The 27,888-nt window shown below is 45.3% G+C and overlaps 1 protein-coding gene across 2 annotated transcripts in view; it reads right to left on the reverse strand.

Moving 5' to 3' along the window:
- PARP1 (poly(ADP-ribose) polymerase 1) overlaps positions 1–16,119 on the reverse strand; it is a 46,978-nt gene extending 30,859 nt beyond the window's left edge. Inside the window, exons 1-3 of one of the 2 annotated variants that reach the window (XM_055233799.2) lie at positions 15,734–16,119; positions 10,104–10,269; positions 43–158 (exon numbers count right to left, since the gene is read on the reverse strand). In XM_055233799.2, coding sequence (XP_055089774.1) covers positions 43–158; positions 10,104–10,269; positions 15,734–15,853 — 402 coding nt within the window. In that variant the 5' untranslated portion in view covers positions 15,854–16,119. The remainder of the gene's footprint in view (positions 1–42; positions 159–10,103; positions 10,270–15,733) is intronic. The other variant, XM_063613359.1, reaches the window with a different exon arrangement.
- Between the last annotated feature and the right edge of the window lie 11,769 nt (positions 16,120–27,888).

Genomic DNA, 27,888 nt, shown 5'->3' on the forward strand with positions numbered 1-27,888 from the left:
GCAATCCATAAAGTTCAGGGATCTGAGCCCCCAATATCTTACCTTTTCTATCTTCTCCATACACCCCTTGCACGTGCTTCTGTTCGACTTGGCGTACTCTGCTGCAAAGTCACCCAGCGTCTTCTCTGCCTTGCTACCAATTCCATCCTGGCCTTTGCCTGAAGAATCAAAAACAGACAGCAATGCTCATCTCAACAGCCCCAAAATGCAGCTCAGAGGAGCCCCCTGTCCTCTTCTACCTCCCCAGGATCCTTCCACTAGGACACTTCATGCCTTGGGAGACTACGATTGGTCCTTCTCATCTGTCTGTCTGTAACAACCGTGGTCAGCTAATAGAGCTTCTTTTCTGGAGATAAATGACCCTTCTCAGACCGAGCTCCTTGAAAGAACAGCACATCAAGGGGTGGTCAGCTGTCTTGACATTCCATCTCCTCCCCTACCTCTGGAAGCCCCTCCCACACTTTAGAAAGCAATTATTAGGTGCTTACCTTAAAAGCCTGGAAGCATTATGACATCTCACTAAGCCTTCTAATTTCCATTATACTTCTATTTACCAAAGTGTTGAATTAAAGGAAATATTTTGATATAAGTCAGACACAAGTATATGTAAGAATTAGATATGTAGTAAAGGTATCATTTCAGATTAGTGGAAAAGGTTGAATTATTCAATAAAGAGTTCTGGGGATCACTGGCTAGCCATTTGAGACAAAAACTAGATTCTTTTCTTATTATAAAAATAAATTCCCAGGCTGAATGTTTCTTGCCTAAGATCAGGAATAAGACGAAGCTATCTTCCCATCACTTCTATTCCACATTGTATTGGAGGTTCTAGTAAGTGCATTAAGGAAAGAAAAAGAAACAAAAGGTTTAAGTTTGGAAAAGAGTAAGTAAAGCCATCTCTGCTTGTAGATGATTCTATTTGATATTCCTAAGAGACATCTTGAGAAATCTATTTTAAAACCTACTAAATTAAGTGAATTTAGCAAGTACGCAGGGCACACTGTCAATATACAAACATACAAAAATGTCTAATACTAGCAATAAACATACTGGAAAAGGCAAGTGCACTGTTATTTAAACAGCGTTAAAACACATAAAACACTTTGATAAATTTAACAAAAGACGTGCAAGATCTCTACACTAAAAGCTATAAGGCTTTGCTGAAATCAAAGAAGACCTAAGTAAATGAAGAGATGCATCATGTTCATGGACTGTTAAGATGTCAATTATCTGCAATTCGATCCACGGATCCAGTGAGATGCCAATCAAATTCCTAGCAGCTGTATTTGTAATAGCCCCAAACTGGCAACAACCCCAAAGTCACCAATAGAAAAATGGATAAACGAATGGATATATCCAAACAAAGGACTACTCCCCAGAAATAAAAAGAACTAATGACACACAAGATGACCTGGATGAATCTCACAGGCATTGCGCTGAGTGAAGAAAGCGTGTAAGAGGGTATACAATTCCTTTTCTTCCTGAAATTCTAAATCAGGCAAAATTAATCTATGGGGATAGAAATCAGAATGGTGGTTACCTGAATCGGGGAAAAATGACTAGAAAAAGTACAAGGGAACTTCCCAGGGTGACAGAAATGTCTATAACTCAATAGGGTATATGCTAGATGTGTATAACCATTTGTCAAAACTCACTGAACTGTATATGTAAGATCTGTGCATGTAACTATGTAAATCATTTTTAAAATTCCAGATACAATACCAAAGACATACCACAAATGAGAAGACAGACATGACTACACAAACGTTAGTGAAATATGAAACTTCAATGAGGCAAAAAAATACAACAGACAAAAACTTGGAAAAATATTTGTAAAACGTTATGACAAAGAATCAGTATCTTTTACATTTCCTTAAGAACAAGACAAGGCGAGGCGTGGTGCCTCACACCTGTAATTCCAGCACTTTGCGAGGATGAGGCAGGAGGATCACTTGAGCCCAGGAATTCAAGACCAGCCTGGGCAACATAGAGACCTCCTCCATTTAAGGAAGAAACAAACAAAACAACCAAACCCCAGCATGGTGGCACACGCCTGTACTCCTAGCTACTTAGGAAGCTAAGGCAAGAAGATTGCTTAAGCCTAGGAGTTCAAGGCTACAGTAAGCTAGGATCGTGCAACTCCACTCTAGCCTTGGGTGACAGTGTGAGACCCTGTCTCCAAAAAAAAGGAAACACTTAGGAATGGTATGTTAGTAGAGAAATGGGTATATTATATACTGCTGATATAGTATGCGCAGTTGAAGCAATCTTTTCTGGAAGGCAATTTGGCACATACATAGAAAGCCTTAAAATTATTCATCCCTTTGAACAGTAACTGCATATCTTAGAATTAAAGAAATAACTGTATAGGTGCATGGGATGTACAAGAAGTTTGCAGCAGCTCTATGTGTAATATAACTAAAAGGTTAAAATTCTAGTCTCAAAGCAAGACAGGGCTGGGTGTGGTAGCTCACGCTTGTAGTCCCAGCTGCTCAGCAGACTGGAGGATTGCTTAAGCCCAGGAGGCCAAGGCTGGAGTGTGGGCTGTGATCGTTTCACTGCACTCCACAGCCTGGGTGACAGAGCAAGATCTTGTCTTGAAAAAAAAAAGAAAAAAAGCAAGACAGACTGGATTTGAATTCTGGCTCAGGAATTTACTACCAGTATAACCTTGGGTCAGTTACCTAACTTCTCTGTGCCTGAACTTCCTCACCTGTAAAAACTGACAAAGGACACGATTAAATTAATATGTCAAGTACTTGGAATACTGCATGAAATTTAGCAAGACCTCACTAAATGACTACTGTGCACTTGAATCTGTAACTTTCAACATGAAAAGAGTAAATATCAAGTTGTGAAAGTACTAACAGGTCAACATCACTAGTCGTTAGGGAAATGAAAATCAAAAACCACAGTGAGATACTACTTCACACACATTAGGATGGTTATTATTTAAAAAAAAAAAAAAGTGTTCATAAGAATGAGGACAAATTGGAACCCCCTTGTCTTGCTGGGGGAAATGGAAGAGCTGTTGTAGAAAACAGGATGGAGGCTCCTCAAAAAATTAAACGTGGAATTAGCATGATTCAGTGATTTCGATTCTGGGTATATACAGCAGAGAAGTGAAAGCAAGGTCTCTAACATATATCTGTATACCGATGTTCATTATAGCATTATTAATAATATTATCATTATTATGAATACTATGAATACCATTCGTAATAGCCAAAATGCAGAAACCTGGCCGGGTGCAGTGGCTCATGCCTGTAATCCCAGCCTGGCCCATGTGGTGAAACTTTGTCTCTACTAAAAATACAAAAAAATTAGGTGGATGTGGTGGTGCATGCCTGTAATCCCAGCTACTTAGGAGGCAGAGGCAGGAGAATTACCTGAACCCAGGAAGTGGAGGTTGCAGTGAGCCGAGATCAGGCCACTGCACTCCAGCCTGGGCAACAGAGTGAGACTCTGTCTCAAAAAAACAAAAAGTGCAGAAACCACCTAAATGTCCACAGACATATGAATGGGTAAATGAAATACGGTATATTCATGCAATTAATGTTTATTATGTCTTTAAAAAGAAGGAAATTCAGACACATGCTGCAACATGGATGAACCTAGAAGAACTATGCTGAGTGAAGTAAGCCAGACACAAAAGGACAAATACTGTCTAACTCCACTTACATGAGGTGCTAGAGTTGTCAACTTCACAGAGACAGAAGCAACAGTGGTCATTAGGGGCAGGGAGAACAGGCAGTTATTGCTTAATGGATTGGGAGTTTCAGTTTGGGAAGATGAAAAAGTTCTGGAGCTGGATGATGGTAATGTTTGCCTAACAATGTGAATCTACTTCATGCTACTGAACTCTACACTTAAAAATGGTTAAGATAGGCCAGGCACAGTGGCTCATGCCTATAATCCCAGCACTTTGGGAGGCCGAGGCGGGTAGATCACCTGAGGTCAGGAGTTCAAGACCAGCCTGGCCAACATAGTGAAACCCCGTCTCTACTAAAAATACAAAAATTAGCCAGACGTGGTGGCGTACACCTGTAATCCTAGCTACTTGGGAGGCCGAGGCAGGAGAATCGCCTGAACCCGGGAGACAGAGGATGCAGTGAGCCATGATTGCGCCACTGTACTCCAGCCTGGGCAACAGAGCAAGACCCTGTCTCAAAGAAAAAAAAAAAAAGAGTTAAGGTAAATTTTATGTTATGCCTATTTTGCCACCAAAAAAAAAAAATCAAGCAAGAAAAGTGATACTTAGAGTAGGATCTCAATTCTGCAGGAAAGAAAGAAAATCATGCACACTCACAAGCAAATTAGTATTTTCTAAGGAGATATCCCACATGTTAATAAGTCATTTCTGAATTAGAGGATTTGGGATGAATTAAACTTTTCATATATCTAAAAATAGTAAGTTAGGTTCTCTGGATGAAAAATCCCTGGACAATTAGTAGGTAGTATCCTAACTGTATGGTTATGATGGTTTCACAAAAAGATACATTTTCAGTAAATTATGCCTTTTCATATTATAAAATTATACTTAGGTCAGCCTGGCCAATATGGTGAAACTCCATCTCTACTAAAAATACCCAGCCAGGTGTGGTGGCACACACCTGTAATCCCAGCAACCCAGGAGGCAGAGGTTGCAGTGAGCCGAGATGGCACCACTGCACTCCAGCCTGGGTGACAGAGATTATCTATCTATCTATGTACTTAGGTATGTTTATATAACTAGATATAACATATCTATGCCCCTAAACCTACAACCTCCCCTATCCTGAATACAAAAGAGAAAACAGCCACAGAACAAGAAAAACATCAGCCAGTGTATTTGCTCATGCCCGTAATGTGCTTTGGGAGGCAGAGGTGAGATTGTTTGAAGCCAGGAGTTTGAGACCAGCCTGGGGTCTTGCCAAGCAAGATCCCTTGGGCAACATAGTGAGACTCAGTCTCTATCTTAAAAAAAAAAAAAAGTTAAAAAATTAGTTGGGCAACTGTAGTCCTAGCTTCTCCACAGGCTGAGGTGGGAGGATTGCTTGAGCCCAGGAGTTAGAGACCGCAGTGAGCTAAGATCATGCCAGTACATTCCAGCCTAGGCAACAGAATGAGAGCTGTCCTCTGCTAAAACTGACATACTCACCCTCTGAACCCTTTCTTGGCAAATTTACTTACTTATTAAAATTCCCAATTCTGAGCCGTTACTAATCTGTTTGCAGCAAGCAGCTGGTCAGACATACCAACAGCTGCAAGGACCAGCTGCTGCAAGGACAGACAGTGATACGGTTTGGATCTGTGTCCCCACCCAAATCTCCTATCAAATTATAATCCCGAATGTTGGAGGTGGGGCCTGGTGGGAGGTGACTGAATCACGGGGAGATTTCTCCCTTGGTGCTGTGTCACCATACTTGTGAGTTCTCCTGAGATCTGGTTGTTTAAAAATGTGTAGCACCTCCCCTCTCACTCTCTTCCTCCTGCACCGGCCATGTGAACCGCCGGCTTCTCCTCTGCCTTCTGCCATGACAGTAACAAGGTTGGAGAACTGACACTACCCAACCTAAAGACTTACTATGAAGCCACAGCAGTCAACACAGTGTGGTACTGGCAAAAGGATAAGTAGATCAGTGGGACAGAACAGGGAGCCCAGAAACAGAGCCACACAAGCACAGTCCACTGATCTTTGACAAAAAAGTAAAGGCAAAAATGGAAAAAGATAGTCTTTTCAACAAACGGAGCTGTAACAACTGGATATCCTGGATATCCACATGCAAAAAAAAAAAAAAAAAAAAAAGAAAAAAAAAGGAATCTAGACACAGACCTTACACCCTTCACAAAAAGTAACTTAAAATGGATCACAGACCTAAATGTAAGACACAAAACTGTTAAACTTCTAGAAGAAAATCTAGATGACCTTGGGTCTGGTGATGACTTTTTACAAACAACACCAAAAGCCCAATCCACTAAAGAAGTAACTGATTAACTAGAATTCACAAAATTAAAAACTTCTGCTCTGCAGAAGACCAGCCACACACTGAGAAAAAATATTTTCAAAAGACATATGATAAAGGGCTGTTATCCAAAATATACCAAGAACTCTTAGGACTCAAGAGTAAGAAAACAAACAATCTGATTTTAAAAAGAGCAAAACCAGGAGTTTGAGACCAGTCTGGGCAACAAAGTGAGGCCCTGTCTCTACAAAAAATTTTAAAAAATTAGCCAGGCATGGTGGTGCGCACCTGTAGTCCCAGCTACTCAAGAGACTGAGGTGGGAGACAGAGGTCAAGGCTGCAGCGAACTGTGATCACACCACTGCACTCTAGCCTGGGCGACAGAGCAAGACAGTCTTAAATAAAAAAAAAAGTGGGGGTGGGGGCAGGCAAAAGACATTTCATCAAAGATATACAGATGGTAAATAAACATACGAGAAGATGTTTAAGATAATTACAGTATTAGGAAAATGCAAATTAAAACAATAATAAAATACTATACATCTATTAGAATGGCCAAAATCCAAAACAATGACAACACCAAATGCTGGCAAAGATGTATGATGATACGAACTCTTATCCATTGCTGGTGGGAATGGAAAATGATTCAGCTTTTTGGAAGACAGCTTGGCAGTTTCTTACAAAACTAAATATACTCTCACCACATGATCCAGCAATTGTACTCCTTGATTACCCAAAGGAGTTGAAAACTTATGTCCCCATAAAAACCTGCACATGGTGGATGTTTCTAGCAGCTTTGTTCATAATCGCCAAAACTTGGAAGCAATCAAGATGTCCTTCAGCAGGTCAATGAATAAACAAACTGTGGTAATCCAGACAATCGAATATTATTCAGTAATAAAAATAAATGAGCTATCAATACAACAAGACATGGAGGAATCTTTTTTTTTTTTTTTTTTGAGACGGAGTCTTGCTCTGTTGTCAGGCTGGAGTGTAGTGGCGTGATCTCCGCTCACTGCAACCTCCGTCTCTCGGTTCAACCAATTCTCCTGTCTCAGCCTCCCGAGTAGCTGGGACTACAGGCGCACACTACCATGCCCGGCTAATTTTTGTATTTTTAATAGAGACAGGGTTTCACCATATTGGCCAGGCTGGTCTCGAACTCCTGACCTCGTAATCCGCCGGCCTTGGCCTCCCAAAGTGCTGGGATTACAGATGTGAGCCATCGTGCTCGGCCCGACATGGAGGAATCTTAAGAGCACATTACTAGTGAGAGAAGCCAATCTGAAAAGGTTACCTTCTGTATGATTTCAACTATATTATATTCTGGAAAAGGAAAAACTATGGAGAAAGTAAAACGATCAGTGGTTACTAGAGGTTAGAGGGGAGGGAGGAATGACTAGGCAAAGCACTAGGATTTCCCACGCAGTGAAAGGACTCTGGAGGCTACCATAAAGGTACGTGCATGTCAATGTACATTTGTTAAAACTGACAGAATGTATAACACAAAGAGTGAGCCCTCATGTAAACTACAGACCTCAAGGGATAACGATGTGTCAATGTAGCTCATCAGTTATAACCTTGGACCACTCTGGTGGCGATGTTGATTGTGGACAAGTCTGTGTATGTGTGGGGTGGGGTGGGCTAGCGGGTATATGGAAACTCTGTACTTTACTCAATTTTGCTGTGAACCTAAAACTGCTCTAAGAAAAAAAGTCTATATACAGGAGAATGTCATGAACCTGGGAGGCGGAGCTTACAGTGAGCCGAGATCGCACCACTGCACCCCAGCCTGGGTGACAGAGCGAGACTCCGTCTCCAGAAAAAAAAAAAAAAGAAAAAGAAAAAAAAGCTTATATATAAAAAAAGGTTAAACAAACAATGGAACAGAAATTTTTAAAAGGACCCCAAAATACACAGATTTTGTGCATGATACAAGACATCTCTCAATGGGTGAGATGAATAAGCCAATAAACAAAGTAGGGGCCTGGCACGGTGGCTCACACCTGTAATCCCAGCGCTTTGGGAGGCCAAGGCGGGCAGATCATGAGGTCATAAGTTCGAGACCAGCCTGGCCAACATGGTGAAACCCCATCTCTACTAAAAATACAAAAAATTAGCTGGGCATGGTGGCAGGCACCACGCTACTCGGGAGGCTGAGGCAGGAGAATCGCCTGAACCTGGGAGGTGGAGATGGCAGTAAGCCAAGACCATGCCACAGCACTCCAGCCTGGGCAACAGAGTGAGACTCCATCTCGAAAACAAAACAAAAACAACAACAAAAAAACAAAGTAGGGAAACTAGATTATCATCTGGAAAAAAAACTGGAATCATGTCTCACACCATACATCAGCACACACCGGGATAACTTTCAAATAAACATTTAGATGTTAAAAGAAATAAGGAACCATAAAATTACACGTACTGGATACAGTTCATCTGTATCCCCAGGCTGGGCTACCTGACAGTGGCTGCTGGTGCCACAGCCTTGTTCCCTAGCACTGTCACTACCTCAGGGTAAGGGCCACACCCTGGCATACCCACCCTGTAGTGACCACCACAGTAACAAACACAGCACTGTCACCAACAGGTCAACTCTTTCAAAACCAGGGACTCTGAGTCCTCCTACCACTTCCAGATCTATAGGCAGCTCTGGCTGCAGGGTGTGACTGTGCAGACGCCAGTAACACAATCTGGAAGTGCAGAGAACCACAGCATCACAGGTGAGCTAAAACCAGTAAGAAACAAGAGACAGAAAGAACCAATGGATAATGCTGCTCCCTTCCTCCTGCTCCGAGGGGCTTTTCTGAAGCTTGGTGGCAAAGGACTTGCGTGAGGGCATCCTGCATGACCAAGCCATTGGCTGTTTCTCATGAAGCCATGGTCAGCTTGACAACATATGGCACTGTGCTTGCCCTCCTGCCTCCCCTTCCTCCCTCTCTCTTGCTGCCCTAGGATTACATCTCCTAATAAAGCTTTTAATAGCTTTGCTTTATGCTCTGCTCTCTATGTCACCTGACATGACCTATACTAAGACGTGGGAGAAGACATAAAAGGAGAAAACTGTGGAGACAGTAAAAAGAATGGTGGTTGTCAGGAATTAGGAGGGATAAACGGGATTTTTAGAGCAGCAAAACTGATGCAGGGCAGGCCAGCTCTAAATTGGGGATTGGCCTGGAAGGGTCCTTGGCTTTGCTCTGGAAAGAATTTAAGAGTGAGCTGGTGGTAGAAGAAAGCAGCTTTATTGAGGCAGCAGTGTTATGGCTCTGTGACTGCTCCTGCAGAGCAGGGCTACCCCACAGGCAGTGTGCTGAGAGCAGCAGCTCAAAGGCAGTTCTGAGGTCATATTTACACCCACTTTTAATTATATGCAAATTAAGGGGCAGATTATGCAGACATGTTAAGAAATGGGGTGGTAACTTTTAGGTCATCAGATTGTTGTCACAGAAAGGGGTGGTAACTACCGGGTGTTGCCATGGCAATGGTAAACTGATATGGCACACTGGTGGGTGTTTTATGGAAAGCTGCTTCGTCCCTGTCCCTGCTTTATTAGTACTCGGTTTGGTTTGGTGTCTGAGCCCCGCCTCCTACCTCATTCCCCTCTCAGAGATGAGCTATTCCTCCTTTATCTTAAGGGGGCTGCAGAAGGGTGCAGGTCTGAAACCACTCTGTATGATACTATAACGGCAGATGCATGTTATCGTACATTTGTTCAACCCCATAGAATGTACAGCATCAGGAGTTTCTGGACTCTGGGCAATAATGATGTGTCAGTGTAGGTTCCTCAATTATAACAAATGTACTACTCTGGTGGGAGGTGTTGACAAGGAAGAGCCTGTGTGGTGAGAGGGGGAGGGGGTACTGGAAACTCTTTGTTCTTTGCTTACTTTTGCCATGAACAAAAATAAAGTCTATTAAAAACAAAACAAATTTAAAGGCTACATTCCAAGCATCTGGAAAAACAAAATACCAAATATCATGCAACAGATGATGCTGAGTCCAGGAGGTGTTGCTGAAATAACATGGGCACCATACACTTGATCTGCACGTGTGGGAGAGAGCAAGCTGGGGGAGGTTTGCTTTGCTCTCTGAGAAGAGGCCTCCCTGGGAGCTTCAGGGTGGGGGCTGAATGCTCATGCTGCCCCAGTTTGTACACACCTGTCACTCCTCCAGCTTCCGCTGTCTTCTTGACTTTCTGCTGGTCATCCCACCGAAGCTCAGAGAACCCATCCACTTCAATGTCAGGGTGCCGGATGGAGTGGCCCACCTTCCAGAAGCAGGAGAAGTGGTACCAGTGTGGGACTTTTCCATCAAACATGGGCGACTAGAAGGAAGAGAAACAGAGGGAAGTAACTGAGCAGTTAACTTTTGGCTTAGACCCACTAGACCTTGACCTCGACCTCGACCCCAGTCCCAGCCCCAGCCGTGGGATAGCACATGAAACCTTTGTTCTCCTATCTGTGAAAGGAGGACAGCCTCTGCTCTCACATGAAGAGCTGCAGCATCCTTCTCACAATCTTCCCCAAGGCTCAGAAGACTGTAGCCCACTGTTCTTGAGCTCATTCTCTTAGGACACCAAACACAGCTACGAGAAAGGTGGCCTTTTACCACTGAGCTCTGCCCCACGTCCCTTTTGACCACACACTGCTACATTTAGTGGTGAGCTGCCTCATGGCCTAGTGAAACGCACAGAAGACAACTGTGCAGAGTCACAATCCTGCAGCATCTGCTGGGAACGGCCAGACAACTGCTCCAGGCATGCCTGGACTCAAAGGGCCTGTGTGCCCTAGAAAAGGGCTCTTTAAGTGCCTCTGCAGTTAAGAATAACGAGGAACAAGACCCAGATAATGAGCAAAGCAGAGAAAGTGTGTCAGAAAAAAGTGTCAAGCTCGCAGCAGCCACACAGATGGGAGTGGAATGAATGGAGGTCTGTGAGGCAACTGTGACAGCCGATGGTTCGGGGCAGCATGCCTGAAGCTGGAGTCAGGCTCACTGGCCTTCCGGGGTGCAGTTTCCCAGGTGCAGGACCTGGGAAGTCTGGCCACAGGGAACACAGTTCCCCTCTCCAGGTGGTTTGCTTCCCACTAGGCCTTTCATTGTGACAGGGTCAGGTTCTGCTCCCAGGCCTCGAGCACTGTCTGGCTTTTTTTTTGAGACCGAGTCTTGCTCTGTTGCCCAGGCTGGAGTGCAGTGGTGTGATCTCGGCTCACTGCAACCTCTGTCTCCCAGGTTCAAGCGATTCTCCTGCCTCGGTCTCCTGAGTAGCTGGGACTACAGGCACGTGCCACCCACGCCTGGCTAATTTTTGTATTGTTAGTAGCAATGGGGCTTCACCATGTTGGCCAGGCTGGTCTCGAACTTCTGACCTCGTTCACCTTGGCTTCCCGAAGTGCTGGGATTACAGGCGTTTGACACTGCACCCAGTCCTGGCTTTACAGAGTGGACGGTGACAGCGATTGGGAAGAAGGGGAAGACACAGCATGTAGTGTGGGTCCCTGCACCTTTCATAAGCCATCCTGTGTAATCCCACAATCTGCCTCTGGGTGAGAACCAGCACTTTCATTCACAGATGGAGAAAACGGGGCTGGAAATCCTTGCCTGGGGGGTTGGGAGTCACAGAGGCAGCAAATGAATGATTTGACACCATGATTCCTCCCACCACACTCCACTGCCCGGCAGGAAGAGCTACTTAAAAATACACCAACTGTGATCTGACTAAAGTAAGGGAAGTCCCAAACATCTGCTTTTATAGAACATAAAGCTAAATGTCACACAGATGCAATCAGAGTATTAAAACAACAATAAAAGTAAATGTGCTGAATTTTTAGGATGGAGTTGTGGGGAGAGGGAAAATACTCTGGAAATGCAATGATAAGGTGCCCCACTATCTCTCTCCACTGTGAGTGGCCTCTTTCGGGATGTGATTATTAAAATACACAGCTAAGACTATGGCAGCACAAGGACTCCTCAACATCAGCTTTCCCCTGGGTCTGGAATGCTCCCCAGCCCTGTTCAGAGCACTCCCTCAGGTCCCCCAATACCCCTTCCACAGCTCCCCTCGCTCACTAAGAACCATGCATTTGGTGATTATTTCATAAGGGGCCTATCTTGCTATTCTCTAGCAACATCTGTCACAGAGGGCACGCAGTGTTTGCTTAGGGCTCCAAGTCAGATGGAAGAAAAAAGGATGGGGAAATTCCTGCTGTAGAAGAGACAACAAATGGCATTTCTGAGAGCATACTCATGTTCCAGCTCTCAAACGTTCCACCAGATCTCAACTAGGCTGCTGATACAGATCCCTAAGCATATGGCTATCATGGAACATTTGCAGTGGCCTTGACCTGGCTCTGCCTGCTTGTCTACCCCTTGTCTACCCTTCCTGCACAATGCTCCAGTTACCCTTGTATAAAAAGGCACAGGTAATGGCTATGGCACTTCTTCCTGGCTCTGCCAGGGGCCCCAGACCTGCTGCCCTTTGGTCTGGGTGCTGTCTCCCCCAACCACTGGCACAGTACTGGACACCCTAGAGGTGCTGCCCAATGGTGCAATCACACCACAAGCTTAGAGAACAAGAGCCTCAGCAGAAGCACCCTTGACGAAAGCAATGCTTTGCCCTAAAACTCAGGACTGAGAATGATGTGGCAGAAAGGCATCAGACCAAGGTCACGAGACTACCGACTCCATTTGTTAGCTGCACAGCTCGGGCAAGGCGCAGAATCTTTGGCTGTGCATCCAAGCAAAAACTGAGCACCTAACATACCAGGGTCCTCACCCAACCAGCAGCTGGTGAACTGCGTTCCCTTCTGTGCAGAACAGGCCATGCTACTTGTCCACCTACGCCACAGAGAGAATGAACTGACCTCACCGCATGCCTCCGGGTGCTCAAACCCTCCCAGGACAGAGGAACTCAAAGGTCTACCGCCATCCTCCTCTTACCAAAATGCTGGAGGGCCCAGCTCATCCTTCCCAAGATGCCCCAGGCATGAGGGCTAAAGTATCAGGTATCAGATACTCAGAGAACAATACTCCCATGTAAATGTAAAAGAAGGTATTTAAATTCAAGCAAGTGAAAAGGCTTCTTTCTTTTTGGCCTTCACCAGCTCAGCCTACCAGACCAACTTTAAATTCTGAATTAAAACTCTGAATCCACCCTCAATCACAATTACATAAAAATCACAGTTACTTTTAATAATAAAGAGTTTCTTTCACTATCAAGTATATCAAGGAAAGCCCAGAATGTTGTTATTACTATTTTTTTTTCAGACAGGGTCTGGGCCTGGGTCGGTCGCCCAGGCTGGAGTGCAGTGGCACTATCTCGGCTCACCCGCAACCTCCACCTCCCAGGCTCAAGCAATCTTCCAGCTTTAGCCTCCAGAGTAGCTGGGACTTACAGGCACGCGCCACCACGCCCCGCTAATCATTGCATTTTTTTTGTAGAGACAGGTTTCACCATGTTGGCCAGGCTGGTCTCGAACTGCCGAGCTTAAGTGATCTGCCCGCCCCAGCCTCCCAAAGTGCTGATTACAAGCGTAGGCCACCAAGCCCGGCCCCAGAATGTTAAACTTGATCAGGTTCAGTTTTCTCCATCCGGCCTCCCCCACAGCTAAGCCTCCTCTAACTTCCTCCACAGCGGTGTTGTTCTAGCCTCAACACACTGTCTGGACTTGGGTTTTCTGTTTGTCTTTCCAGTAGAACACAGTACTCTGCCCACCTGTTAAGGCACATGGATGTCCCTTTCTCAGAATAACATTTAAAAATGGGTAATAAAAAGGCTCGCAAATAGCCAGGCATGGTGGCTCACGCCTGTAATCCTAGCACTTTGTGGGGCCGAGGTGCGTGGATTGCTTGAGCTCAGGAGTTTGAGACCAGCCTGGGCAACATAGTGAGACTCCATCTCAAAAAACAAAACAAACAAAAAGGCTCGAAAAGAAAACATATTGACATAATTATCAAAACATTTGAAAGGTAATTTGGGTACAGTAACCCGTGAGCTTTAAAGTATTAAATAACAAGATCTAGTACCGTCTCTAATAACTGTGATTTTTGTAGCAATGAGAGTAAATTATATTTTGAGAAACTCCCAACTGTAAAGTGATATGAAAATATCTGTAATTATCACTAGTGAAAAAAATAATAGGGACTGCTAATATGCCTTTGCTTTGCTGCTTACATTTATGATTAGTGGAAATAATTAATTTTATCTATAGGTTAGTGGAGATGGAGATATCAATTTTTTCTTATCTAAACTCATGGACCTCTTGCGTTCTACCTACCATCCCACAGACCCTGGGTTAAGAGCTCCTGCACCAAGAGTGAGAACTTCATAACAGGCTGCCTTATATATTCAAGGTAAATTCTAGGTTCCTTAGTGGGAAACAAGGCTCTTCAAATTGTAGGCCCTGTCTACTTCCCTATCCTCATCTTTCTGCTCCACTTCTGTGAATTAACGACTCCTAATCAAGCTTCCACCCTTAGCTGGGTCATCTCGGACTCCAAGACCCACACTGCCTAGAGCACAGCTCCATCAGGTGGCATCCATACCCCTCTGTACGGCAATGTTTGTTTACCAATTCCCGTTTAACCAAACTGGAAATTCCCAAAGGTGGATTCTGTGTCCTTAAAACCTAACAGAGTGCTTAGAACTTAACAAATGCCTACCAAATAAGCACTGTGTGCCACGTACTGACTTAGGTATGCCCCGAGGACACCAAGATGACAGACATTGTGAAATAAGATAACGGAAGTACACCTGGCACTTGGGTAAATCCAAGTGGTAAATCCACTCGGTAAATGTCGCCCTCCCTTGTACTCTCTAAGTACTGAAAATCCACTGAGGGCTATCTGGTCATTCCTAAAACACATTACAGCTCATGGTAGGGAGGAAAATCAAGCTACCTTGACCATGAGCACTAAGCTTGGGTAATAAGTTGGAAGCGAGGAGGAACAGTGCAGGTGAGAACCAGAATTATTAATACAAAGGCAGACATCGACAAACTGGAAGCTGGAGGCAGGAGCCCCTGGGAAATGACAGGGGCCTTCAAGCCCACCACCTCAGAGAAGGCTCAGGAAACCTCAGAAGGGGATCCTCAATCTATCAAAAAGCCCACATGAGGAAACCCCCCTGGAGCCGCTCTTACTCAAACCAGACAGCTGCAAATGCACCAAGAGAACGCGTCTGTGAATCTGGAAAATTTGGGGAAAATGTTATTTTAAAGCACAAATTAGGCTCAAAGTGAATGTACTGTACAGAAATGACACCTCTCTGCATAGTTTTGCCTAATTAAAATAAAAAATGAGGGTGAGCGTTGAAATGACGTGTTGAAATGACGGCCAAAAATAGGTTTAAAAAAAAAAAAAACCCCACAAGCCAGTCGCCACCATCCATGTAGAACAAAAACCTTCCGGAATAAGCTAGGTCAAAATCAGATCAGCTTAAAGAGACCACGTACAATTCTCCCCCAACCCCTGAGGCGAACGGCAGTAATAAAACACCACCACCCAGATAGGAGGAGAGAAGCGGCTCCTTGTTTTCACAAAGCGAAAAGCAACACCAGCTGCAGACTGTATTTCCCGGGCTTTTCCTGCAACATCAGCAAAACCTTCCGGAAGGGTCGGCCGGGCCGCTCGGGGGAGGAGGGGCGGCCGCGGCCCCATAGGCCCCAAGTGCCGCTCCGAGGGCCCGGGCCCGGGCCCGCTCGCTCCCTGGGCCCGCCCTCCCCCAGCCTTCCCGGACACAGTTAACCCGGGGCGCCGCGTCCCCGCCCCGCCGCCCGCACAGCGGCCCACACCTGCACCATGATGGCCATCCGGAGCGAGTCCTTGGGGATGCTCTCGCTGCATTTCTTGCAAGAGGCGCGCCCGCTCTTGGCGTACTCGACTCGGTAGAGCTTATCCGAAGACTCCGCCATCCTCCCCTAGCTGCCGCCAAAGCTCCGGGAGCCCGACGCCACGACCTAGAAACACGCCGCCGCCTCGCCGCCCCGCGTGCGCTCACCCAGCCGCAGGCGCCTGAGCGCCCAGAGCCGCCACCGAACACGCCGCACCGGCCACCGCCGTTCCCCGATAGATTGCTGATGCCTGGCCGCGGGAACGCCCACGGAGCCCACGTCCACGGGGCGGGGCCGGCGGCGCGCGCGCCCCCTGCCGGCCGGGGGGCGGAGTTTCCCGGGCGCCTGCGGGTGGAGCTCTGCGGGCCGCTGCCCTGGGGGCCGAGGCGGGGCTTGGGCTGAGCTAGCAGCTCTTTGGAGGACCCGGCGCCACCCCTTTGATTGTTCTGGCCCAGGAAGTCTTACTCGTTTTCATGATTAATTTTACCCCCAACCCCTCCCCCTTTTATTTTTGAGATTAAGTCTCACTTCGCTGGAGTGCAGTGGCGCGATCATGGCTCACTGCAGTCTGGAACTCCTGAGCCCAGCGATCCTCCCACCTAAGCCTCCCGAGTAGCTGGGACTACAGGCGCTCACCACCACAGCTGGCTAATTAAAAAAAAAATTTTTTTTTTAGGGCAGGGTCTCGCCAAGTTGGCTAGACTGGTCTCAAACTCCTGGCTGCAAGTGATCTTCACGCCTCAGTCTCCCGAAGTGCTGGGATCAGGGGCATGAGCTACTACGCCGGCCCCAAACTCTTAAGTGTATCCTCTCTCCCCTGAGGGCAGCTGGGTCCGGGAAGCGCAGGGCCCCCCTCGGGAATATGGTTGATTGGCCCGAGGTGGACCCTGCAGTGTTAGGTCAACTCCCCTGGCTTGGACCGGCGTTCTAACCTGCCGTCCATAGACCATCGGGACAAAATACCAACTGAAACCTAGCATTTCCTTTATTATGAATTTGACTACAAATCCCAGGAGTATTAGCAGTACCTGTGACTTTGTGGGAAATAGTCATCACAGATATTTTCATGTTACTTTACAGTTGTTGGTGATAACTCAAAATATTAAGCTCATCACTACTCGAAATTGTGGTAATGACTAGACGTGTTGCTATCAGATATTTTGTGTGTGTGTGTGTGTGTGTGTGTATGTGTGTAAAGAGATGGGGAATCTCTCCATGTTGCCCAGGCTGGTCTTGAACCCCTGGCCTCAAGCAATCCTCCCACCTCAGCCTCCCAAAGTGCTAGGATTACAGGCATGAGCCACTGCACCTGGCCTAGATCTTGTTGTTTAATATAGAACTATACTTTAAAATATAGTTTATTAAAATTGGTTTCTAATCCTATGCTTTTTTTTTTTTCATTTCAAAGATTGTAACATGAGTATGCTGTATTTGAAAATACTCAATTCTGGTATAGAGGACAAGAAAAATAAGCAGATGAATAAAACTCATAAAAAGTGTTAACCATAGAGAAGCTTAAGAGATAAAGATGTTGAGTAAGCAGGAAGGTTGTGAGACATAGGCCAAATCCTAAAGTTAGTAACCAGTTAGATACGTTGAAGGTAGGCTAGGCACAGTGGCTCATGCCTATAATCCTAGCACTTTGGGAGGCTGAGGTGGGCAGATCCCTTGAGCCCAGGAGTTCAAGACCAGCCTGGACAACATGGCAAAACCTTGTCTCTATAAAAATTAGCTGGGGGTGGTGGCAGGTGCCTGTAGTCCCAGCTACTCGGGAGGCTGAGGTGGGAAGATCACCTGAGCCGTGAAGGTTGAGGCTGTGGTGAGCCATGATAGTGCCACTGCACTCCAGCCTGGGTGACAGTGTGACCCTGTCTCAAAAAAAAAAAATATATTTTGAAGGTAAACAGAATAAGTGGAAAATATGATGGAACAAATAAAAGTTTTACTTAGAAAATGACCAAGTCAAAAGGCATGATCATGCCATCTCTGGGTTGACAACTATATCATCCTTAAATGGCCACTCACTGGTGATAAGATTATGGTCCCGTCCTGGCATCCATATGCTCTGCCCCCAAAATGCAGCTAAAGTTCAGATCTGTTCAGCAGGCTGATTGGTGAGCTGCAGCTGTGGCTGAGTGTGCTTGCACTTGTGTCTCTCTGACAGTGCAGTGTTGAGTTGCTCCAGGTACCCTCTGTTGAGCCGCCTTGAGCATCCTCAACTCTGTCAGTGGGACAGGCTGATGCGGCAGAGAGAGGGAAAACATATCAATATTAGCCAGGCGCAGTGGCTCACACCTGTAATCCCAGCGCTTTGGGAGGCTGAGTTGGGTGGATCACCTAAGGTCAGGAGTTCAAGACCAGCCTGGTCAACATGGTGAAACCCCATCTCTACTAAGAATACAAAAATTAGCTGGGCATTGTGGTGCGTGCCTGTAATCCCAGCTACTCGGGAGGCTGAGGCACGAGAATCGCTTGAACCCAGGAGGCAGAGGTTGCAGTGAGCCGAGATCACGCCATTGCACTCCAGCCTGGGCAACATAGTGAGACTGTCTCAAAAAAAGAAAAGAAAAGGGGAGGGGAGGGGGGGACGGGAGAGGAGAGGAGAGGATTGCCTAATTTTAGGTTCTGGTGGTGTGGTCCATCTGCCTTGCCTCTATCCTATCCTGTGTATGTTATCCACCCCATCGAGTTCTTGCTGTAATGGTTTTAAACTGATTCAATAAACCCTGCAATTTAAGCATCATAATTTGGTCTGTGAGGCTTTCTGTTTTGTAACTTCTGGGATAGTTTGCCTGATAATGTACCTAGAAGCTACTATTGCATTAAGGTAGGTTCCTCCACAACATTTATTCTGGAAAGGGCTTCATGGACCACCAAAGGGGTCCTAGGCACACACACAAAAGGTTAAGAATTCCTGCCCTAGAACCTGAGGAAAGCCAGCTATCACCTACTGCCTTCTCAGTATTTCGGTTTGGATGGCTTATATGCATCTCCATTTATGTCCAAAACTGCCCTAGTGCTTCCCATCTCAGGAAATGGCCCACCATTCTTTGCATTACTTAGGCCAAATGCTTTGTAGTGAACTTGACTCTTCTCTTTTGTCCCACGTTCAATCCATCCCCGAATTCTAACTTCCTGACTTTGATCCTTTCTCATGGCCCAGCTGCCATCCTTTTTGGTGGCTCTGTATCCCTCACCAGAATGTAAGCTCCACGAGGGCAGGAGCTTGTGTCTGTTTTGTTGCAATATCCTCAGTGCCTGAAACAGTGCCAAGCACTCACCAATATTTGTTGAATGAATGACTGAATCCCACAGTTGGCCCTCCCTTCCCACAGCCCAACAGTTTAATTAATAATGTTATTTCACATTTGTATATAACTAACTTATACTGTGCACCAACAAGAACCTTAAATTTGAAATTCCCATGCTGGTTTATAATCCCTATAGTATACCAGGCAAAGTCGGTGGCTATAGAAAATACCACCAGGACAGGGTTGTCTGAAGAATTACTTGATAATTCTTGTTAATAACACAAAAATGAAAAAAGAACACCGTCATGCAGTTTACAAATAAATCTTACGTGGCTTTACATTTCAATTTTTTTCTTTAAAAGGAATGAGCTGTGTCCAGGTAGGTTAAATGCTTTATAGACAAGAGAAAAAAAAAAAGCTGCCATAGAACCACTTTATTTGTCATTATCATCGACTTTATTTTTTATTTTCCTTATCTTCTTTGTCTTTCTCCGCTTTGTTGTTTTTTTTTTTTCTTGCTTTCTTCGGCCTCGACAGCATCATTTTTGCCACATCAGCTTTCCTTTGGTTGGATATGCAGCATTCTGCTCTTGGTACTTTTCCTTCAGTCGAGAAGCCTTCTTTTTGGGCTGCTTGCCATCTGCAGCGTGGTCACTCATGTCCCTCCCAGGTTCTTGGCATCACTGCCAGTGGACAGACCGGGATCTCCTTTGATTTGAGGGCAGTACTCAGAACACAAAGTGAAAGCCCAAAGGAGGCCTTTTGGGTGCATTAGAATCTCTGAATTTCTGTTTTACTTCTCTTTTAGGAGGGATGTAAGTTTTCATTTCTTTTTCATAAAGGGCCTTGAATACTCTCGGCCATGCCTCCAATTTCCGTCTCTTTAGCAAGTAAGGTTTTCCACCTTTCTGAACATGTTAATGAACATTCTGAGAAGATGAATGAAACATCTGGTTGCTTCTCCTGTATCCGGCAAGTGTGCGCAGAATGCCTGTGATGACATTTTGCCCCTGGGATCATTGGGCTCTCCTTTGCCCATGTTTAGTTATTTTTGCTCAGTGAGGCACAGAATCACTCAGTGTCCACTTGGCCCTCACTTACCTTGGCAGTGTCTCTAGGTAAGGAGTTCTAGATCAGCCTGGACAACATAGCATGACCCTGTCTCTGCAAAAAAAAAAAAAAAAAAAAAAAAGTAAATAAACTCACAACAAACATTTGATGTAAGGTAAGGGTCCAACTACATTCTTCTGCATGTGGAGATCCACCATCTGTGGAAGAGACTGTCCTTTTCCCACTGAATGATCTTGGCACCCTTGTTGAAATCATTTAGCCATATATGTTGAGGGTTTATTTCTGGGCTCTCTATTCTGTTCCATTGGTCTATATGTTTGTCTTTATTCCAATACCACATCATAGTAAGTTTTGAAATCAGAAAGTGTGAGACCTCCAACTTTATTTTTTCTTTTACAAAGTTGATTTGTCTTGGTTTTGTTTTATATTTTGTCAAGATTGATCAGGAATAGAAAGAAGAGGTGGTGGCTCGCGCTTGTAATCCCAGAACTTTGGGAGGCCGAGGCGGGCATATCACAAGGTCAGGAGTTCCAGACCAGCCTGACTAACAAGGTGAAACCCTGTCTCTACTAAAAATACAAAACAATTAGCTGGGCCTGGTGGTGCATGCCTATAATCCCAGCTACTCAGGAGGCTGAGGCTGGAGAATCCCTTGATCCTGGGAGGCGGAGGTTGCAGTGAGCCGAGATTGCGCCACTGCACTCCAGCCTGGTCGACAGACCGAGACTCTGTCTCAAAAAGAAAAAAAAGAAAGAAAGAAGAGAGACACACAATTCTGACTGCTGGTGTATCTGTGTGTGGTGGTGGCGGGGTGGGGGATGTCTAAAGCCCCACACCAGGGATTTCCTATTAAGCAGATGAGGCAGAAGTTGCACAGAGGAGCTGGGATCCCATTTCACACCTAGAGACAAGGGAGATGGAAGTGCAGGCTAACCTATGTCTGGGAAGAAGGCAGGCACAGACTTCCGTGGACAACTAGCAGTGTCTGCCACAGTTGTATCTTACATTATTCTTCTTCCTCAGGACTAAATGTCCCTGCAATCCAAAAAATCAGATCTTCAGATGTGGGAACACTTTTTTTTTCTATCATTGATTTGACTATTTGCTTTGCTTCATTTTTAGAAATACCCTCCTAATTTCATAATGTTTTGTTTATCTCTTTAACTTTTTGCAAGTTAGTGAGAAGCTGTCTCAGCTTAATTTCTCAGGTCACTGACGAGAGCTTCTGCTGTGTCCATCTTTCATTAGATTAACAAATTTTAGCCATTACATGTTTTACTTTCCAGTATCTTGAGCTGATGTTTAATGAGTGCAACATAGTCTAGAAGTTATTGCTCTCTTAATGATGTGTCTTTAATTTTTAGGTTTTGTCAGTTCTGCTGAGTTTGGTATAGTAAGACCCTTCCATAACGTGGTGTTCCAAAACACAAATGGTAAGATGTGGGGTTGTGTAATTGTGAGGTTAGTGAGAGGATTGCTCTGAGCCTCCAACTATAGCTGGTTTTCAGGATGTGGCTGTGGGTCCAAATTCATCCTGGTCATGGCTGTTGTTTGATACTCCCGGGTAGCAATTTTCCACCCTGGCTTACATATTGATGGGTTCAGTTTGGGGTCTTGTGGCTTCCTGGGACTTATGGAGAGCAGCAGTGTTTTCAGGAATCTCCCGTTTGTGGCCTGATCCAGGGACAGTAGATCTGGAGAATCTTTGGGACAAGAAGGACTGTACCACTTCCTCCCACTTCTGAAGAGGATCATGTGTAATTTCCCTACGTGGATGTGCTCTCCTCCATGCTGTCCTCCCTTATCCCCTTATCGCATGATACAATTTATCTTGCTCCTATTTGAAAATGAGGTGTGGGGGAGGAAGGACGCCATCACCAGTCACCGTAACACTGAATCCGAGCTCACTGCGTTTATTGTAGGTGTCTTTCGCAGTGTTGACCGTCTTCAACCATTCAGTGGTTCTTGCTTATCTGCTCATTTGTGTATTTGAGACGATCTTGATACCTATCTCCTGCTTTCTTTCTACAGCTACGTCTGGTGACTTTGTGTGTGGGGAGGTGAGGGTGGGTGTGTGCCCCTGCGATGGGGGTGCCAGTGGGTTGTCTCTGGCTATGGGAGTTCCATCTTCCCCAGGGGTCAGTAGCAGCCTGGAGCCACAGAGCCTCCCTCATCCCCACACTGGCTGTGCCCACACCACCTTGACAGATGCCAGGACCCCCTCCTCCCTGCCTGGGTTTGCAGTTTCCTTACTCACCCCTGGCTCTGCAGTAGTGCCCTCCTGGGCTGCTATCTGGGAGTCTCCCACATACACCTAATCCTGTGTGCTGTCCATCCTGCAGGGCTTCCTGATATATAGGTCCACTGCAGATTGTAAGGCCTGTGATTCCATCCTTGGGCTCACAGGGCCTAACATGAGTTCCCAGGCACTAACTAGGTATTTCCTCACCCAGCAGGAAAGGCTCCCCGCCAGCCAGTTCCCCAATCAACTGGATCAGCTGCACCCTACCCACCTAAGACCCCAACTTAATGGATTTCACCTTCCTGCCAGCTGGGCAAAAGATTCAAACAAGCCAATTGCATACCCATGTGGGATCCAAGGGTCACCTCACCGTCTTGTCACTACAAAGCCTGCTTCCCACAGTCCCTGCTGGCTCACTCTGCTCCCCACAGCAACCCCTATGTGGCCCTGCAGGGTGGGCGGTATCCTTCTCCCCCAGACTCTGAGCAATAAGCTGCTGCCAGCCTCTTCTGTCCAGTGTCAGGTACCATGTCTTTGACCATCACATGCTATTGAGGGCGGGAGATCCCTCCTCCACCAACAGGGTGAATAGGAAGTGATCCAAAAGCACTGATGGCACACTTTGCTGTACACTTTTCCTGTACTATTATGGATACATTAGTTTACTTTAAGATATTTCTTCTCTGACTTCATGGGATTTGGGACAAGAGGGATGTTAAATGACACACGCTCAGTCTACCCATAAGTTACTCGGCTTTAAAAAAAAATTAGACTGTTTTGGTGGTTTCCTTTTTTTTTTCTTCTTTTTCTCTTAAAAAACGTGAAAAATAGGCCGGGCACAGTGACTCATGCCTGTAATCCCAGCACTTTGGGAGGCCGAGGTGGGCAGATCACCTGAGATCAGGAGTTTGAGACCAACCTGGCCAACATGGTGAAACCCCGTCTCTACTAAAAATACAAAAATTAGCCAGATGTAGTGGCTCACCCCCATAGTCCCAACTACTCTAGAGGCTGAGGCAGGAGAATTGCTTGAACCTGGGAGGTGGAGGTTGCAGTGAGCTGAGATCACATCACTATACTCCAGCCTGGGTGACAGAGCGAGACTCTGTCTCACCAAAAAAAAAAAAAAAAAAGTGAAAAATAATGCTGTCATTTTCACTCTTCTACATTTGTCTTTGTATACCTTTGCTATGATTTCTTTGAGATGGATTCCTAGAAGCTGGGTTGCTGATGAGGTGTGTACATTTAAAATCTTTAGAGATTCTGGCAAATTGCCCTTTGGAAAGGCTGTACCGATTATACATCCATCAGCAGCACACCTGGGATTATAGGTGTGAGACTAACAATATCCACAGCTGTGAACATATGGGGAAATGCACAATCCTTTGAATTTTGAGGAGTAAATGATTTTCTGCTTCTATTTTATTTTATTTTATTTTGTTTTGTTTTATTTTATTTAGACAGAGTCTCACTCTGTCTCCCAGGCTGGAGTGCAGCGGTGTGATCTCGGCTCACTGCAACCTCCACCTCCCACATTCAAGCAATTCTCCTGCCTCAGTCTCCCGAGTAGCTGGAATTACAGGTGCGCGCCACTACGCCTGGCCTATTTTATTTTTTTGAGACAGGTTCTCACTTTGTCACTCAGCCTGGAGTGCAGTGGTGCCATCGTGGCTCACTGCAGCCTTGACCTCGAGGACTCAAGCGATCCTCCCGCCTCAGCCCCCCAAGTAGCTGGGACTAATTTTTGTATTTTTTGTAGAGATGAGGTTTCGCCATGTTGCTCAGCTGGTCTCGAACTCCTTGGCTCAAGTGATCCGCCCACCTTGGCCTCTCAAAGTGCTGATATTACAGGCATGAGCCACTGTGTCTGGCCGATTTTCTAATTTTATTTGTAATGATGTTTTTGAAGAATAACATACATACAGTGACGTGTGTACCTGGAGTGTACAGTTTGATGAATTTTTTACTGAGGGATTCACCTCTATGACCACAAGCCAGGTCAGAGTGTAGAACACTCCCAGCTCTTCCCCAGTCACAGTTCTGACTTCTGTTGTTATAGTTTTGCTTTTGAGCTTTTTATAAGTGGAATTATATACTGTGTGATCTTTTGTACTTGACTGCTTTTACTCAACATTATGAATGTGAGGGTCACCCATATGGTTTCGTGTGGGTGCAGTTTTTTCATTCTCATTGCTATGTACTATTTCATTGGGTGACCAGACATCAGTTTACTTTCCATTCTTTTGTTGATGGAGGTTTGGGCTGTTTTTATTTTTTTGGGGGGGCCATTTCAAGTGTTTTTGCTATCCACTTGAAGGTACATACCTTTTGGCTCTCCTTCATGTCAGTTTTGGTTAGATGTTTACTTGGGAGTGGGATTACCAAGCCATAGGGTTTGCATATGCTTAGCTTTGGTAGATTCTGCCAAAGAGTTTTCCAAGATGGTTGTATCAAGTCACACCTTCAAGAGCAATATATGAGAGTTCTAGCTGCTCCACAATTGATACTTAATATTGTTGTATTATCAATTATTTATTTATTTATTTATTTAGAGACAAGGTCTCAGTCTGTCACCTAGGCTGAATGCAATGGTGCAGTCATAGCTCACTGCAGCCTCAAATTCCTGGGCTCAAGTGATTCTCCTGCCCCAGGCTCCTGAGTAGCTGGGACTACAGGCACACGCTATCACGCCCAGCTAGTTTTTTTCTTTTACTCTAGAGATGAGGTCTTACTCTGTTGCCTGGGTTGGTCTCAATCTCCTGGCCTCAGGCAATCCTCCCGTCTTGGCCTCCCAAAGCAGTGGGATTACAGGTGTGAGCCACCATGCCTGGGTTGTATTATCAGTTTTTAATGTATGTTTTCTTTTTTGCGATGTTTTTTAGACAAACATCCTCAGGGTGTGGTTTTTGGATGGGGGGAATTTGCAGCGTCTCCTTCCCTCAATTGTTTCTTGTTTTTGGGAGGGATAGTGTCTTGCTCTGCCCCTGAGGCTAGAGTGCAGTGGCGTGATCTCAGCTCACTGCAACCTCAGCCTCCCGGGCTCAAGCGATCCTCCCACCTTAGCCTCCAGAATAGCTGGGACTACAGGCTCATGCCACCATGCTTGGCTAATTTTTTCGCCATGTTGGCCAGGTAGACCTTCTGGACTCAAGCAATCCACCCTCCTTGGCCTCCCGAAGTTCTGGAATTACAGACGTAAGCCACTATGTTATTTTTATTTATGTAGATTTTGGTTGACAATAAGGTTGAATATCTTTTTATGTTTCATTGGCTGTTGCAATTTCTTATGCTGTGAATTTCCTGTATCACCTTGTGCCCATTAAAAATAATTCCCAATGTTGTTTACTTTAAGCTTCAGTCTTTTTAAAAAAGTGATATAAACATGTCTTACTTTATTTCCCTTGTTTGCTCTTAACTTCCAAATGCTCTTTAACATGCATTATGTTGCCTGGTTTATTAAAAGAGTGAGACTAGAGAAAAAAGATGTTCTCGCATGGTGAAGGAAGAAATAAATGCTTAAGGGAGCCTGTGGTGGGTGGATTGAAGCCAGAGGCCTGTGAGGTGTGAGAGGCAGAGGGGGCTTGGTTTCCATGGCTGCCTCTACCACATACCGCCTCCTCTTCTTTTCTTTTTTTCCTTTCTTAAAAAAACCACAATGTAAACAGCCTTGTTGTCTATTTTTCTGATTATATAAATAATGCACAAAGTCTGTGAAAACAAGACAAAACCACATTCTTTTGAAGTATAAAGAAGAACATATAACACCTGTAATCCGACCCCCTTAACGCTTTGGTGACTACCCCAGAAGGCAGGCATCCTCCGGGCAGGAGCCCTGGGTCTCATTCTTGTTCTTTACTGTAACCCTCAAGCCAGGAGCAGAGCTTGGCATAAATGTGACCGCATGGATGACCCCAGGACTCTCCCCTTGCTTTGATGACTGCTTCCCAAGCCTCTGCAAGGGAGAGATGTTTGCACTAAAGGAGCATCTTGGGCACAAAGCCCTCCTGGGGCTCAGGGTGGAGGAAAGGGTATAGCCATAAGATTATTATTTTTTTTTTGAGACGGAGTTTTACTCTCGTCACCCAAGCTGGAGTGCAATGGCGTGATCTCGGCTCACTGCAACCTCTGCCTCCTGGTTCAAGCGATTCTCTTGCCTCAGCCTCCAGAGCAGCTGGGACTATAGGCGCCCACCACCACGCCCAGCGAATTTTTGTATTTTTAGTGGAGAGATGAGGTTTCACCATGTTGGCCAGGCTGGTCTCAAACTCCTGACCTCAGATGATCAGCCCACCTTGGCCTCCCAAAGTGCTGGGATTACGGGTGTGAGCCACCGTGCCTGGCTCTTTTTAAGTGATTGACAACACTTGAACATAGATCTATTCCAAAGGGACAGCTGGGACAGGCTTCTTAGAAAAAGCCTCTCCAGAGAAGAAATAAACAATACATTAATTAAAGGCAGCCCTCTGTAACAGTCCTTACCATGACAATTACACTTCCTTATTCCATTGGAAATTCTTTGAGGACTGACACTTTCTGCTCAAGAGTCTTACTCATTTTATACCCCCACTGCCTGGTGAATGAATGTATAAATGAGAAAATGAATGAACAGCACAGCCCTCCTACTTGGCAATATAGGTTAAGTTTTAAAGTGTGAAGTCTTTTGTATTCTTAACACTTAGCCTAGTACCTGGCACAGGTACTAGGTTGGTACTTAGTAAACATTTGTTGAGTGAATGAATGAATGATCGAGTATGTATATAAATATGTCAAATGAATTTTTTGGACTTGCCTTTAAAAAAGTCAGGGCAAGTCCATCAGGGCATGATGAGGGGCAGAGCCCGTTGGGTGGCATTGATTTAATTCAGTTCAGCTGATGCTGGTTGACTTTGCCATGTGCAGAGCGCTCTGCCTGGCACCACCGCCGCAACTCTGCCCACGTAGACCAGTTCTACTGAGTACATTTCTCATCGAGCAAATAAGCCCAGTTATTTTAAAACATGAGGCCAGCATACAGAAACTCGCAATTGCCTGCAAAAATTATGTTCCCTTGCAAACCCACGCAATTGTCCTGGATGCCGATTTTCTGTCAAGAATGGGGCTTTGTTGTGATGGAATGAGACACCCTGGAAATAAATGCCAGGAGACCACAGCTTGATCTGTAGGGCTGGGGCTGATGTGGGAGCCTCGGTGGCCACAGCCAGCTGACTTCTCCAATGACAGCAAAGCCATGAGAAATGTAGATTTTTAAATTTCCTTGATTATAGTTTGAGAACCTTTGTCCTTGTTTTCTTAATGACTGAGTGGATCTTATTTTACTCCTTTCTTCTTTTAAACACACCATAAAGGGAGAAAGGAAAGAAAATAAAGCTACAGATAGTTTACCAATCCAAGAGGGAAATAGCTTCAAGAAATCACATTTACATTACGACCCAGCTGGGCATCTTTGCTTTTATGAAACAGAGCTGCTTTGGAAATTGTTACATAATTCTAACCAGAGTGCAGATTTCCTAACCACATTTACACAGAAACTTTTTTCAATTGTTATGATTTAT

Source organism: Symphalangus syndactylus, chromosome 19 (assembly GCF_028878055.3).
Source record: "Symphalangus syndactylus isolate Jambi chromosome 19, NHGRI_mSymSyn1-v2.1_pri, whole genome shotgun sequence".
NCBI lineage: Eukaryota > Metazoa > Chordata > Mammalia > Primates > Hylobatidae > Symphalangus > Symphalangus syndactylus.